Raw genomic sequence first — 16,598 nt, 5'->3', positions numbered from 1 at the left:
CTCCCTACATTATTTCTTCCAAAATGCATCACTTCGCATTTATCCGGATTAAACTCCATCTGCCACCTCTCCGCCCAATTTTCCAGCCTATCTATATCCTGCTGTATTGCCCGACAATGCTCTTCGCTATCCGCAATTCCAGCCATCTTCGTGTCATCCGCAAACTTGCTGATTACACCAGTTACACCTTCTTCCAAATCATTTATATATATCACAAATAGCAGAGGTCCCAGTACAGAGCCCTGCGGAACACCACTGGTCACAGACCTCCAGCCGGAAAAAGACTCTTCGACCACTACCCTCTGTCTCCTATGGCCAAGCCAGTTCTCCACCCATCTAGCCACTTCCCCTTGTATCCCATGAGCCTTAACCTTCTTAACCAACCTGCCATGTGGGACTTTGTCAAATGCCTTACTGAAATCCATATAGACGACATCCACGGCCCTTCCTTCATCAACCGTTTTTGTCACTTCCTCAAAAAACTCCACCAAATTTGTAAGGCACGATCTCCCTCTTACAAAACCATGCTGTCTGTCACTAATGAGATTGTTCCATTCTAAATGCACATACATCCTGTCTCTAAGAATCCTCTCCAACAACTTCCCTACCACGGACGTCAAGCTCACCGGCCTATAATTTCCTGGGTTATCCCTGCTACCCTTCTTAAACAACGGGACCACATTCGCTATCCTCCAATCCTCAGGGACCTCACCCGTGTCCAAAGAAGCGACAAAGATTTCTGTCAGATGTGCAGGTTAGGTGGATTTGCCATGCTAAATGACCCCTTAGTGTCCCAGGATGTGTAGGTTATGTGGATTGGCCATGCTAAATGTGGAGGATCACCACACCTCAGGCGAGGGGCAGGGTTGAGAGAGTGAGGCCTTCATGTACAACCTCAACCGGTACGGGAATTGAACCCATGCTGTTGGCATTGCTCTGCTTCACAAACCCGCTATCCAGCCAACTGATCTAAGACAACTGGGGCGGCACAGTGGTTAGCACTGCTGCCTCACAGCGCCAGGGACCCGGGTTCGATTCTCGGCTTGGGTCACTGTCTGTGTGGAGTTTGCATGTTCTCTCCATGTCTGCGTGGGTTTTCTCTGGGTGCTCCGGTTTCCTCCCACAGTCCAAAGATGTGCACGTTAGGTGGATTGGCCATACTAAATGGTCAACTTAGTATCCCAAGATGTGTCAGTTAGGGGGATTAGCGGAGTAAATATGTAGGTTTACAAAGATGTGATCTGGGTGGGATGCTCTGTTGGAGAGTCAGTGCAGACTCGATGGGGAAAAGGCAGGAGAATGGAGATAAGAAAAGCTATCAGCCATGATTGAATGGTGGAGTCGATGGGCCGAGTGGCCTAATTCTGCTCCTATGTTTTATGGACTCGATGGGCCAAATAGCCTACTTCTGCACTGTAGGGATTATATGTTTCTATGAATCCCATTCAGTAAGAATCAGGCGAGGAGAGTAGGTAGCAGGAAGCTTTGCTGAATGTGTCTTACACAGCTGCTCTGCTGCCTCGTGAGTCCTTACAGCCGGATAAGTTCCTATTAGTTTTTTGCTGAAAACCTCCAGATTATACTCCAGCTTTGCAATATTCTCCCAACCCATCTCCCATTGTCGGGGATGCGTGTTAGAGGAGATAAGGAAGCCTCCGGGGTCTCTGGCTGTGCTCTGCTTTGTCAGTCTGTACTGGGAGGGAGCCTTGTTCAGATGAGATGAAAAGGGCAGAGAATTGATTTTCACGCCCAGGCAAAAAAACTCTTTGAACTTCCAGCTTGCGTCATATTAGAAAAAAATGACACTTTCACTGAGGACTGGTAATATAGAAACAAATTTAATTTGAATTGCACAGTTTCTGAAGCTGACTTGTTGCTCTGAATGCCAGCTATTTCTATGTGGCAAAAGATTGCCAAAGAACACAAATTATGACTTATAGGGCGGAATTATACGAGAATGATTCGTAGTGGCCAGCTGATGTGAAAATGGGAGAGTTCCTGATCCCTTTTTTGGGTGGGTTTTCACTCCCAATCTTACGTACTTAGACATTGAAAAATGGGCGAGGCTGTTTCTAGCTGCTGCAGGCGGTGGGCTGGGCTTAATTCACCAGCCAGCCTGCAGAGGGAGCTGTTGCGCATGCACAGACCTCGGATTTTGCACATGTGCAATTTCAACAGCAGGAGTCTGATAGACAGAGAGAGAGCTGTCAGGCCCCTGCAGCTGCAGACAGCCTCAACACAGCAACCCCACCCGCCACAATCACAGGGGACTTCAGCCAATCGCGAGTCCCATACCACCTGGTACTTTCGCCCATGGCACGCCCCTCCCCACAAACCGATCACGCACACCTCTCCCTGCCGATCTGATAACCATGGCAGTGCCCCCCCCCCCCCCCGGTCTGATCACAGGCAGAGTGGCAGCGCCTCCCCCCCCTCCTTCTGTGATCGGGCTGCCCCTTCAGGTCCTACCCCCTCCGTCCCCACCCTCTTCAGGCCCCTCTCCCTCAGGCCCTGTCCCAAAGGCCCCATCACTTCAGGCCCCGCTCCATAGGCTCTGCCCCCATAGGCCCCACCTGCATAGGCTCCATCCCATAGGGGCCCCACCGTATATGCCCCACCCCCATGGGACTTGCCCCCTGAAACTACTGGTGGGCAGTGCCAAGGTGCCAGGGTGGCACTGCCAGGCTGGCACAGCCTAAGGGACAACCCCCCTTGCTCTCGGCCTCCTCGGGGACATCAATGGCCTCCGGTTCTACCGACGAGGCCAACACGACTGTTCATGGGGAACAGGTGTTTTCGTCGCTGGAGAGAACCTCTCCCAGAGAGGCCATAAAGGCCAGTGAACCCAGACGATTGAGCGCCAGGTTCACTAAACAGATGTAAATTACAATTATAATAAACTTGAATAAATTAGTCAGCCTCTCTCCCAATTCTGGCCAGAGGCTGACCACACCGGAAATCCTGCTCTTGTAAAATTGCAAGATCCATGAAATCGGGTGTGATGCTTATTTGGCCATTGACGCTTTGGCACAGTGGTTAGCACTGCTGCCTCACAGCGCCAGGTACTCAGGTTCAATTCCCGGCCTGAATCACTGCCTGTGCAGAGTCTGCACGCTCTCCTCGTGTCTGCGTGGGTTTCCTCTGGGTGCTCCGGTTTCCTCCTACACTCCAAAAGACGTGCTGGTTAGGTGTATTGGCCATGCTAAATTCTCCCTCAGTGTACCCGAACAGGCGCTGGTGTGTGGCGACTAGGGGATTTTCACAGTAGCTTCAATGCAGTGTTAATGTAAGCCTACTTGTGACACTAATTAGTAAACTTTAAAAACTTAAACACCACCTTCTCGAGGGCAATTAGGAATGGCCTAGCCAACTATGCCCACATCCTATAAATTAATTTTAAAAATTACATTCTGTGTCCAAATTGCATTTTTGAAAATGTGCATTGGCTGATGTCTGGTTTGGTCTATTTTAAGTTCACGCACTATTACACTGAAATGCTTAAAATTATTGTCACTGAACAACTTAAACATCAGATGCAGCTTTTTATTAGGAACATAGGAACAGGGGTTGGCCATTCAGCTTCTCACACCTCTTCTTGCATTCAATGGGATCATGACTGATATTCAATATAACTGTATCCAATCCGTAAAGAGTCCCCCTTTTAAACTCTCCCTCCCTTATTCCCAACCCTGGGGGATTGACTGTTGCCCAATCTACCTTCACATGGGAATCTGACCACTTGGCGAGAGATCTCAGGGCACCAGTTCCTGTTTGCCCCCCCCCCCCCCCCAGTACAGAGACAACACTTTCAGGAGATGGGTTAGAATCATAGAACCCCCACAGTGCAGTAGGAGGCCATTTGGCCCATCGTGTCTGCACCGATAACAATCCCACCCGGATCCTATTCCTGTAACCCCTCAGATTTACTCTGCTAATTCCTCTGACACTAGGTTTATTTAGCATGGCCAATCAACCTAACCTGCACATCTTTGGACTGTGGGAGGTAACCGGAGCACCCGGGGAAAACCCATGCAGACACGGGGAGAATGTGCAGACTCCACACAGACAGTGACATGAGGCCGGAATTGAACCGAGGTCCCTGGTGCTGTGAGGCAGCAGTGCTAACAACTGTGCCACCGTGCCGCCCCAATTAGTTGGGGTGGGGGAGGGGGGGGGTGAGTGGGGGGAGCTGGTGGGACATCGGGAGTGACAGAAAAAAACAATAAAAGCACTTCAATCTGGAACAAGTGGATGACTATGTTGCACCACATTTACTGATTACTTTCCTGCATTTTTAACAGTCTATATTACCTCTTGTTTTGTTATCATTCTCCAGTTTATTTCTATCTCTCTCTGTTTCATGCCCCAGCCATCTCTTCACTTGTTGTCTATCTTATTCTCATTCTTTTTAACTTTGCTCTTACTGTTTCTGAATATTAATTATTCATTCTCAGTCCCTTTGATTCCCTCTGCCTCCATCTCTTTTGTCACTCCTTCCATCCTTCAGTTTTCCTCTCCCTCCATCTGCCCCCCTGTCACCTCTCATTCCTCTCCAGCTCCTTCTTTTTCTCTCTCTCTCTACCCTTCTATGTGTCTTCTCCCACTGCCCTACCTTCCCTTCTTGCTCCCTCTCGCTCTCTCACACTCTCCTCCTCTTCCTATCCCTGCATTCAGACACATCTGCGTTTGGAAATTGAGCTGGAGCGGATGAAGGAGATTCACCTGAAGGAGCTGGAGGACAAGGAGGAAGAGCTGGACGATGTTCGCAAGTCCTGCCAGAGAAGGGTATGATCCTCACTGTGCCATGTGATGCATTGTGTACCAGATTCCTTCAGTATACTGTGCGTACATTATTTATCCGTAGAGCACATCCGTCACAAACTCCCAGAGATATTTTTCTTTCATAGGATGTGAATGTGAACTAAATGTATTCTCTCCCAATCTGCAGATGGTACAAAATTTACTAGGATGCTACCAGGACTTGATGGATTGAGTTATAAGGAGAGGCTGAATAGACTGGGACTTTTTTCTCTGGAGCGTAGAAGGCTGAGGGGTGATCTTATAGAGGTCGATAAAATAATGAGGGGCACAGATCAGCTAGCTAGTCAATATCTTTTCCCAAAGGTAGGGGAGTCTAAAACTAGAGGGCATAGGTTTAAGGTGAGAGGGGAGAGACACAAAAGTGTCCAGAGGGCCAATTGTTTCACACAGAGGGTAGTGAGTGTCTGGAACAAGCTGCCAGAGGTAGTAGTAGAGGCAGGTACAATTTTATCTTTTAAAAAGCATTTAGATAGTTACATGGATACGATGGATATCGAGGGATATAGGCCAAATGCGGGCAATTGGGATTAACTTAGGAGTTTTTTTTTAAAAAGGGCAGCATGGACAAGTTGGGCTGAAGGGCCTGTTTCCATGCTGTAAACCTCTATGACTCTATGAGATGAACTGTGGGGAGGATGTAGAGATGCTTCAGTGTGATTTGGACAGGCTGAGTGTGTGGGCCTCTGCATTGCAGCTGCAGTATAATGTGGATAAATGTGAGGTTATCCACTTCGGTAGCAATAATAGGAAGACAGATTATTACTTGAATGGGTGTAAATTGAGAGAGGTGGAACTTTGGTGTCCTTGTGCATCAGTCGACAATATAAGCGCACAAGTACAGCAGACAGTAAAGAAGGCAAAATGTATGTCGGCCTTCATAGTGAGAGGGTTTGAGTATAGGAATAGGGATGTTTTGCTACAATTGTACAGGGCATTGGTGAGGCCACACCTGGAATATTGTGTGGAATTTTGGTGTCCTTGTCTGAGGAAGGATGTCCTTGCTATAAAGGGTGTACAGCGAAGGCTTATCAGGCTGATTCCTGGGATGGCAGGACTATCATATGAGGAGAGATTAAGTCGGCGAGGATTATATTCACTGGAGTTTAGAAGAGTGAGGGGGGATCTCATAGAAACTTATAAAATTCTAACAGGGTTAGACAGGGTAGATTCAGAAAGAATGTTCCCAATGGTGGGGGAGTCCAGAACTAGGGGGTCATAGTTTGAGGATAAGGGGTAAACCTTTTAGGACTGAGATGAGGAGAAATTTCTTCACCCAGAGAGTGGTGAATGTTTGGAATTCACTCCCACAGAAAGTAATTGAGGCCAAAACGTTGTGTGATTTCAAGAAGAAATTAGATATAGCTCTTGGGGCTAAAGGAGTCAAGGATATTGAGGGGAAGGTGGGATCAACCACGATCAAGATGAATGGCGGAGCAGGCACGAAGGGCCAAATGGCCTACTCCTGTTTATATTTTCTGTGTATGTTTCTATGCATGTGAATGCCACTGGCAAGGCAAACATTTGTTACTCATCTCACTAGACCTTGAGACGTTAGGTAGAGAGTTCCAGCTTTTTGGGCTCAGCAACAGCGAAGGAATGGCCATATAGTTCCAAATCAGGATAGTGTATGACTAGGAGGGGAACTTGCAGGTGGTGGTTTGTATGCATCTGCTGCCCTTGTCCTTCTAGATAATAGAGGTGGTGGGTTTGGAAGGTACTGTTGAAGGAGCCTTGGGAAGCTGCTGCAATGTATCTTGTAGATGGTACACATTGCTTCCACTGTGTGCCGGTGGTGGAGGGACTGACTGTATAAGATGGTGGATGGGGTGTGGATCAAGTGGACTCCTTAGCCTGGCTGGTGTCAAGCTTCTTGAGTGTTGTTGGAGCTGCACTCACCCAGGCAAGTGGAGAATATCCCATCACCCACCTGCCTTGTAGATGGGCAGTCTTTGGGGATTCAGGAGGTGAGTTACTCGCCGCAGAATCCCCAGCCTCTGACCTGCTGCTGTGGCCTCAATACATGTAGGCTGGTCTAGTTCAGTTTCTGGCCAATGCTGACCCCTAGGTTATTGGTGGGTTCAATGATAGTAATTCTGTTGAACTTCAAGGGGAATCTTCATATGTGTCTCTGAAACCTCTTCGCAGGATATATTGTTAGCTGAGTAAAATCTGCCAACAGAAGGGAGTGTAAGTGATTCTTTGAGGTCAGGACCAGCTCTGTTGAAGATGAAGAATCCAAATAAGAGGCAGAGCCTCTCAAAATTTCCCTTTGGTGAACATGAAGAATGTTTTCCACAGATATAACCTACTCTTTGGGATGTGTATTTGAATTAGATGCAGTTTGCTCCTACGGGCAGCACGGTGGCATAGTGGTTAGCACTGCTGCCTCACAGCGCCAGGGATCTGGGTTCAATTCTGGCCTCGGGGTCGCTGCCTGTGTGGAGTTTGCACGTCCTCCCCATGTCTGCATGGGTTTCCTCCAGGTGCTCCAGTTTCCTCCCACAATCCAAAGATGTGTGGGTTAGGTTGACTGGCCATGCTAAATTGCCCCTTAGTATCATGGGGACTAGCTAAGGTAAATAGTTCAGGTTATGGGGATAGGACCTGGGTCGGATTGTGGTTGGTGTAGAGTCGATGGGCTGAATGGCCTCCTTCTGCACTGTAGGGATTCTATGATTTCAAGAAGAAATTAGATATAGCTCTTGGGGCTAAAGGGATCAAGCGATATGGGGGAAGGGGGGATCATCAGGATATTGAACTCGATGATCAGCCATGATCAAAATGAATGGTGGGGCAGGCTCGGAGGGCCGAATGGCTTTCAGTTTCTATGTTTCTATGTCAGCTTCCTTGTCTTGGTGACATGTTTGTCGATCTATTGGCCTCTTCTTTATGTCCCCACGTACGTCCAACCCATAAAGACATTACTGAGTTTGTCAGGAATCTTGCACGAGAGGGAACAATTCCTTTCCCTCCAGGTGTAGGATTGTACTGTCTCATAACCTGGACAACACAAAGAACTGTGTGGAATTTGGACGGAGGGGGAGGTGGTGGGAGTGTGGTGGAGGTGGGGGGGGGGGGAGGGGGTTGGCAGGGGGTGCTGGAGGTGGGGGGGGGGGCGATGTGGGGGTGAAAGGGTCTATTGGTGGTGATACAGAGTTCTGCAGAACCAAACTGAAAGCAGAAAATTCTGGAAATAATCAGCAGTATCTGGGAGTGAGAAACCGAGTTAACGGGCTAAATGGAGAGCGGAAAGCCTGCTAACTGGGGCTGAAAGTGAGAGGTGAGCTCACTCCAGCTGGCTGTGGGACTGAGGGAGGATTATTCCCAGCACTGGACAATTAACCAGGCCCTTGCCAGGAAAGCCATTCAATGAGGTAAGGATGATACCTCACCCACCACCCCCCCTTCCCACCACCCCCATGATCCCCTGTTCACAAGGCTTGTCTGGTTGTTGATATGGGCTGAATCTAGTCGATTTGTGAGTAATTTCTGATGCTCTTCGGGTGATTAACTCTAAGTGCTGTTGGCGCTTCAACCTGTCTGACGTTTGGGGGGTTCTTTCTTTTTGTAACAGCTCCGTCAGTTGGAGATGCAGCTGGAGCAGGAGTTTGAAGAACGACAGCTGGTCCTTCATGACAGACAGGACTTGGAGAGCTTGGTTGGAACTCTCTGTGAACAGGTCAGTACTTCAGGTGTGTGATGGAGATTGTACACCGGTGCGATGGAAAGGTCACTGAACTCCCACTGAAGCAGCTCAGTTCCCTCCGGAAGTCACACAAACTTACAAGAATGATGGTAGAAATTGTTGGGTATACATGTCAGGAAAGGATTGACAGGCTGGGTCTCTTTTCTCTTCAATAATGAGACTTAATTGAGGTCTTTGAAACCATGAAATGTTCTGATAGAGTAAATAGAGAGAAAATATTTCCTGTTGAGGGCAAGAATCATACCTGGAGGCCATCGATATAAGGCAGTCACCAAGAAATCCAATGAGGAATTCAGAAGAAAATCCTTCATCCAGATAATCAATCATATGGTCATAGAATCCCTATAATGCAGAAGAAAGCCATTTGGCCCATCAAATCTGCATTGACCACAATCCCATCCAGGCCCTATCCCCGTATATTTACCCTGCAAGTTCCCTGACACTAAGGTACAATTTATCACGGCCAATCAACCTAACCTGCGCACCTTTGGACTGTGGGAGGAAATCGGAGCACCCGGAGGAAAGCCACACAGACACGGGGAGAATGTGCAAACTCCGCACAGATGGTGATCTGAGGCCAGAATTGAACCCAGGTCCCTGGCACTGTGGGGCAGCAGTGTTAACCACTGTGCCACCCATAGTGGTGAGAATGTGGAACTGCTACTACAGGGAGTGGTTGAAGTGAGTCATATGGGATGAAGTTCAGAGGAAGCTGGACAAGCAAATGAGGGAGATGGGAATAGAGGATCATGATGATAAATTTGGATGAGGAACAATGGGGAGGATAAACACTAGCATAGGCTACAGGGAGCAAATGGCCTGGTTCTGTGCTGTATGCCCTTTGTAATCCTATGTAAATGCATGAATTAGTAAAGTCAAGAAAACTCAGACAAGGTAGAGGTAATTGGGCAAAGAAGAGAATGAACCATTAAGCATTCCAGAAAGAGATTTGCAAACCAATATAAGGTTTAATTGTGATGGTTTATTGGATAGCAATGTGTTTGGACTCTTCCTGTAGCCTCGCGGTATAGGTCACTGAACTGGTAAACCGCAAACTTAGAGCAATGCTCTAGGGTTACAGGCTCGGATCCCACCATGGTGGATGGTTACATCTGTAAGGGATTACAGACCATTACCGGTGAACCAGCTGTGTTGAATGCCTGTCTGGTGACTGGGAAGCCATTTCCAGGGGTGTCCATCGGATCAAACTATGTACCAGGTCTTCTGACAATTTAACTTTGCAACCTTTTCAATCCAATATTAAGCATTCAATTTTCATCTGAAGGTTTATTTCTGGTATCAGGTTCCAGGCAGCTATTCTTTGTGTATAAGTCCAGACAGTGAGTGGCGTCAAGGTCTTTGACTCAAGGGTGTTACATCCACTTACATGTTTCATATGATCATTGTAGCAGCAAACAGAAGCATAACCGTGGGGGATCTTATCCCTCCACCCTTTTCCCTCCACACCTCCGCACCAACCCCCACTCACCGAGACCAGCCATGTTGAGACCAGTGGTAAGGGTGCAGCTGCCCCGGCTGAGTTGAGCTGACACAGCAGAAACTGAGAATTATACCTTGGGCTATCCGTCATATACCTGTCGGACCCCCGCTAAGCGGGACCCCCAGCTAACCCGTTCAGTGATACATGAACGTTCTGCTCCAAGCAGCAGAGAGCAGTAGTTTGCAAAAAACAGCATCTCATCCACAATTCACTGCGGTAGAAAACAGATGCCACGGTGTCCACGATTTATTCCTAAACAAAGTGCTCAGCTGGAGTCAGCCTCCTATGTAATTTGGATGGAATTGATAGAACAATTTTATTCCTGAACCAGTGTGATAAATTTTAATTGGGGAAAAACAAATGCACTAGTTTCCTTTAATAGACAAATGTTTAAAGTTTTAAAGTTTATTTATTAGTGTCAGAAGTAGAGCTTAAATTAGAGTGGAACGAAGGCACAGTGGTTAGCACTGCTGCTTCACAGCGCCAGGCACCCGGGTTCAATTCCTAGCTTGGGTCACTGTCTGTGCGGCGTTTGCACGTTCCCCCCGTGTCTGCGTGGGTTTCCTCCGGGTGCTGCGATTTCCTTCCACAGTCTGAAAGACGTGCTGGTTAGGGTGCATTGGCCGTGCTAAATCCTCCCTCAGTGTACCCCAACAGGCGCCGGAGTGTGACGACTAGGGGATTTTCACAGTAACTTCATTGCAGTGTTAATGTAAGCCTACTTGTGACATTAATAAATAAACTTAAAACATTGTGGGACAGTTTTGAGTTAAGTTCTATTCTCTGACCTGGCCTTCAGATTGGAAGAAGCCACGGTGACGTGCATGAGAGTCAGGACATAAATGAAAAATGATGATCTTTTGTTGGGTAACAACACATCAATGATGAGACTCTGTTTCAACAAAGAGGGACAAAAGGAAATTGTCCAAATTAACTCCCCGCTCCAATCTCGCCATGATTTGGGAAATCACAGCAGCAGGGGCGGCATGGTGGCACAGTGGTTAGCACTACTGCCTCACAGCGCCAAAGACCTGGGTTTGATTCTAGCCTTGGGTCACTGTGTGGAGTTTGCATGTTCTCCCTGTGTCTGCGTGGGTTTCCTCCAGGTTAGAGTCATAGCATTATAGAGGTTTACAGCATGGAAACAGGCCCTACAGCCCAACTTGTCCATGCCACCCAGTTTTTACCACTAAGCGAGTCCCAATTGCCCGCATTTGGCCCATATCCCTCCATACCCATCTTACCAACTATCTAAATGTTTTTAAAAGACAAAATTGTATCCACTTTGACTACTGCCTCTGGCAGCTCATTCCAGACACTCACCACCCTCTGTGAAAAAATTGCTCCTCTAGACCCTTTTGTATCTCTCCCCTCTCACCTTAAACCTATGCCCTTTAGTTTTAGACTCCCCTACCTTTGGGAAAAGATGTTCACTATCTAGCTGATCTATGCCCCTCATTATTTTATAGACTTCTATAAGATCACCCCTAAGCCTCCTACGCTCCAGGGAAAAAAGTCCCAGTCTATCCAGCTTCTCCTTATAACTCAAACCATCAAGTCCCGGTAGCATCCTAGTAAATCTTTTCTGCGCTCTTTCTAGTTTAATAATATCCTTTCTATGATAGGGTGACCAGAATTGCACACAGTATTCCAAGTGTGGCCTTACCAATGTCTTGTACAACTTCAATATGACGCCCCAACTCCTGTATTCAGTGTTCTGACCAATGAAACCAAGCATGCTGAATGCCTTCTTCACCAACCTGTCCACCTGTGACTCCACTTTCAAGAAGCTTTGAACCTGTACCCCTAGATCTATTTGTTTAATGACTCTCCCCAACACTCTATCATTAACTGAGTAAGTCCTGCCCCGATTCGATCTACCAAAATGCATCACCTCTCATTTATCTAAATTTAACTCCATCCGCCATTCATCGACCCACTGGCCCAATTGATCCGGTTTCCTCCCACAGTCCAAAGATGTGCAGGTGTCAGAATTTTGAAAGGACCTTCCTTATATTAAGTTGCTCTTTCTTTACACCCCAGCTATGACTGTAACACTACATTCTGCAGTCTCTCCTTCTCCCCTTTAAACTTTATGATCGGTATGCTTTGTCTGTGTAGTGCAAGAAACAATACTTTTCACTGTACACCAATACATGTGACAACAATAAATCAAATCAAATCAGATTAGGTGGATTGGCCCTTAGTGTCAGGGAGATTGACAGGGTTAATATGTGGGATTACCGGGAGAGGGCCTGGATAGGATTGTTGTCGGTGCAGGCCCAAGGGGCCAAATAGTCTCCTTCTGCACAGTGGGGATTCTATTCTATGAAATTCAAACTGCTTCGTTAAAATAAAAAAATAATAATTTTGACTAAACATAAAACTCTCCTGATCCAGATAGGCCATCGAGACTTTGATGTGGAGAAGAGGCTGCGTCGGGATTTGCGACGGAAGAACGCTCTTCTGGCTGATGCTCAGCTGCTGCTGGGTACAATGCAGGACTCGGGGCAAAGCAGCAACAAGCTGGAGGTGGAGAAACTCCAGATGCAGGTCAGTCAGAATTCACCCCTTCCCATCACACTCAGAACTGCCTTTAGAAATTAAAAAAAATATATCCATGATCATTGTTGTGGCTTTGGATGTGGCCACCTTTGGTCAAAGACTGCTTGAGACTGCTAGAAGCAAGAATGTTGTAAACTTTACCTTTTAATTACCATTACACTGACTACGAACAGTACAAGCCTTAGCACGAGGCTTCAAATAGACTATCTCTCAGCATACTTCGTTGTCATGTGACCTTAAAGCTTAAAGTTTATTTATTAGTGAGAGAGAATCAAGCCAACGCTTTGAGTCAGGATTCTCTCTGCGCAGATACTATCGGTTCTGCTGAGATATTCCAGCATTTTCTTTTTTTGTTTCAGATTCCAGCATCCGCGATACTTTGCCTTTGCTATTTTCCCCTTCTCTGTCATTTAAGCTTGTGTCTGCGCACCCTTAGTTTAGTTTATTTATTGGTGTCACAAGTCGGTTTACATTAACATCTCAATGAAGTTACTGCGAAAAGCCCCGAGTTGTCCGGCGCCTGACAAGATGGCCGGAAGAATTTTATTGTCCCGCCCGTCATGGGAATCGGAGTGGGTGAGGGGCGGACCATGGGAAGGTCCGTTAACCTCGGGTGGTATTTTATGGTTTCGGGATGTGCGAGGGTGTAAAATCCTGCCCGATGGGCTGAATGGCCTCTTTCAGCACCATAACATTTCTATGATTCTATGGACCTTAATAAACTCGCTATTCCTCATTCTATGAACCTAGTTGTGCTTATATAGCATCATCACAGCTGAAACCTCATCAGATACGAACATTGTGTAACAGAATTGAAAGAATTCCCTCCCTCCACTACTGGTGCACAGCGGCAGCAGTGTGTCTCATCCAAAAGATTCACTGCAGCAAATTGCAGACAAATTTCCGTCTAAGTCACACATTATCCTGACCTGAAATTAAATTGCAGCCCCTTTACTGTCACAGCTGAAGAGCTGCAACTCCCTCCCTAATGCACTGTGTACATGTAGAACACATGGTTCAAGAAGACGGGTCATCACCTGCTTAAAGTTTTGTTATTAGTCACAAATAGGCTTACATTAACACTGCAATGAAGTTACTGTGAAAATCCCCCAGTTGCCACACTCCAGCACCTGTTCGGGTAACACTGAGGGAGAATCTAGCATGGCCTATGCACCAAACCGGCACATCTTTGGAGTGTGGGGGGAAACTGGAGCACCCGGAGGAAACACGGGGAGAACGTGCAGACTCCGCACAGACAGTCACCCAAAGCTGGAATTGAACCCGGGTCTCTGGTGCTGTGAGGCAGCAGTACTAACCACTGTGCCACCGGCAAGGGAACTATGGATGGGTAATAAATACTGGCCTTATCAACAACACCAATGTCCCGTGAGCAAATAAAGAAAAAGTTGATTGGTTATTAAACCATTAGTGAATGTCATTTTATTCATCCTGTCAATCTGAGGCGTGACTTCATGGATACTGCAGTCTCGGGATTGAACTGGTGTCCTTGGTGGCTCCATCTATTCAGGACCATGTGATAGATTTTACTCACTTGAGAGATCAGGAGTTCAGGACGTAGAAAGAAAATTTTCCAGCTGATCATGCCCTGCTGCACCTGCAAGCGAAGGCAGAGAATTTGGCGCTCAGCCAAAACCAGCCCCGTGGCACAGTGGTTAGCACTGCTGCCTCACAGCACCAGGGACCCGGGTTCCATTCCAGCCTCTGTCTGTGCACATTCTCCTCATCTCTGCGTGGGTTTCCTCCGGATGCTCCGGTTTCCTCCCACATCCAAAGATGTGCGGGTTAGGTGGATTGGCCATGGTAAACTGCCCCTTATTGTCCATAGACAGGGGGATTAGTGGGGTAAATATGTGGGGTTATGGAGATAGGGCCTGGGTAAAATGATCTGTCGGAGAGTAGGGTGCAGACTATATGGACCGTAAGGCCTCCTTCTGCACTGTAGGGATTCTATTGCAACTACGACATTACATTTACTATCCTGTGAATATATCGTACATAAATAATGCAGAGGATAAAAAATAGTAGACAGTAACTCATCAAGCACAGAGATAACAATATAAACATTAGAACTTCAAGCTTATATTTTGTCTCATTTAACCAGACAACACTGGAGAAAACAGTGGAATTTTCAGCATTGATTTTTTTCAAGGCCTGTTTAAGATTTTGCTGTGCTCGACTGCAGAATTCTTTGTATCAATGTTGGAGATAAATGGAGCTGTACACAGTGTGTTCCTATGCTGCATTAACTGTTCTAACAGAGCAATTTGTTACTGTTGTCACACATTTACATGATTCACCTGTAGACCATGGTCCCGAGATAGGGACCTAAACTCAGAGATAGGAAACTAAAGTCAGAGATAGGGGACTAAACTCAGAGAGCGGGACCTAAAGTCAGAGAGCGGGAACTAAACTCAGAGAGAGGGAACTAAACTCAGAGATAAGGAACTAAACTCAGAGAGAGGGAACTAAACTCAGAGATAGGGGACTGAACTCAGAGAGAGGGAACTAAACTCAGAGATAGGGGACTGAACTCAGAGATAAGGAACTAAACTCAGAGAGAGGGAACTAAACTCAGAGATAAGGAACTAAACTCAGAGATAGGGGACTGAACTCAGAGAGAGGGAACTAAACTCAGAGATAGGGGACTGAACTCAGAGATAGGGGACTAAGTGCTGGGACCTTTGCTGTTTGTAATATATATAAATGATTTGGAGGAAAATGTAACTGGATTGATTAGTAAGTTTGCGGACGACACAAAGGTTGGTGGATTTGCGGATTGCGATGAGGACCATCAGAGGATACAGCAGGATATAGATCAGTTGGAGACTTGGGCGGAGAGATGGCAGATGGAGTTTAATCCGGACAAATGTGAGGTAATGCATTTTGGAAGGTCTAAAACGGATAGGAAATATACAGTAAATGGCAGAATCCTTAAGAGTATTGATAGGCAAAAGGATCTGGGTGTACAGGTACACAGGTCACTGAAAAGTGGCAATACAGGTGGAGAAGGTAGTCAAGAAGGCTTACGGCATGCTTGCCTTCATCGGCCGGGGTATTGAGTTTAAAAATTGGCAAGTCATGTTGCAGCTTTATAGAACCTTAGTTAGGCCGCACTTAGAATATAGTGTTCAATTCTGGTTGCCACACTATCAGAAGGATGTGGAGGCTTTGGAGAGGGTACAGAAAAGATTTACCGGGATGTTGCCTGGTATGGAGGATATTAGCTATGAGGAGAGGTTGGAGAAACTTGGTTTGTTCTCACTGGAGCGACGGAGGTTGAGGGGAGACCTGATAGAAGTCTACAAGATTATGAGAGGCATGGACAGAGTGGATAGTCAGAAGCTTTTTCCCAGGGTGGAAGAGTCAATTACTAAGGGGCATAGATTTAAGGTGCGAGGGGCAAGGTTTAAAGGAGATGTATGAGGTGGATTTTTTACACAGAGAGTAGTGGGTGCCTGGAACTTGTTGCCGGGGGAGGTAGTGGAAGTGAATACGGTAGTGACTTTTAAGGGGCGTCTTGACAAGTACATGAATAGGATGGGAATAGAGGGATATGATCCCCGGAATGGTAGGGGGTTTTAGTTAAGTCGGGCAGCATGGTCGGTGCAGGCTTGGAGGGCCGAGGGGCCTGTTCCTGCGCTGTAATTTTCTTTGTTCTTTGTTCTAAATTCAGAGAGAGGGAACTAAACTCAGAGATGGGGACTAAACTCAGAGAGAGGGAACTAAACTCAGAGATAAGGAACTAAACTCAGAGATAGGGGACTAAACTCAGAGAGAGAGAACAAAACTCCAAGATAGGGAACTGAAAAGAGGTATGGAGGCAGCTACAAGGGCTCTCTGGCATCAAGGCGGGATGATTGAAGTTTTAAAGAGGAAGTGTTTTAAGTTTATTTAGTAGTCACAAGTAGGCTTACATTAACACTGCAATGAAGTTACTGTGAAAATCCCCTAGTCACCACACTGCGGCACCTGTTCGGGTACACT

The 16,598-nt window shown here is 46.8% G+C and overlaps 1 protein-coding gene across 5 annotated transcripts in view; it reads left to right on the top strand.

Moving 5' to 3' along the window:
• Positions 1-16,598, top strand: part of LOC144502880 (unconventional myosin-XVIIIb-like) — a 363,270-nt gene that overhangs the window by 243,934 nt on the left and 102,738 nt on the right. For all 5 annotated transcript variants that reach the window (XM_078227267.1, XM_078227266.1, XM_078227270.1 and 2 more), the window contains 3 exons: positions 4,675-4,785; positions 8,396-8,500; positions 12,429-12,581. In XM_078227267.1, the coding sequence (XP_078083393.1) occupies positions 4,675-4,785; positions 8,396-8,500; positions 12,429-12,581 (369 nt within the window). The remainder of the gene's footprint in view (positions 1-4,674; positions 4,786-8,395; positions 8,501-12,428; positions 12,582-16,598) is intronic.

Source organism: Mustelus asterias, chromosome 13 (assembly GCF_964213995.1).
Source record: "Mustelus asterias chromosome 13, sMusAst1.hap1.1, whole genome shotgun sequence".
Taxonomy (NCBI): Eukaryota; Metazoa; Chordata; class Chondrichthyes; order Carcharhiniformes; family Triakidae; genus Mustelus; species Mustelus asterias.
This window is presented reverse-complemented; position numbering and strand designations above follow the sequence as displayed.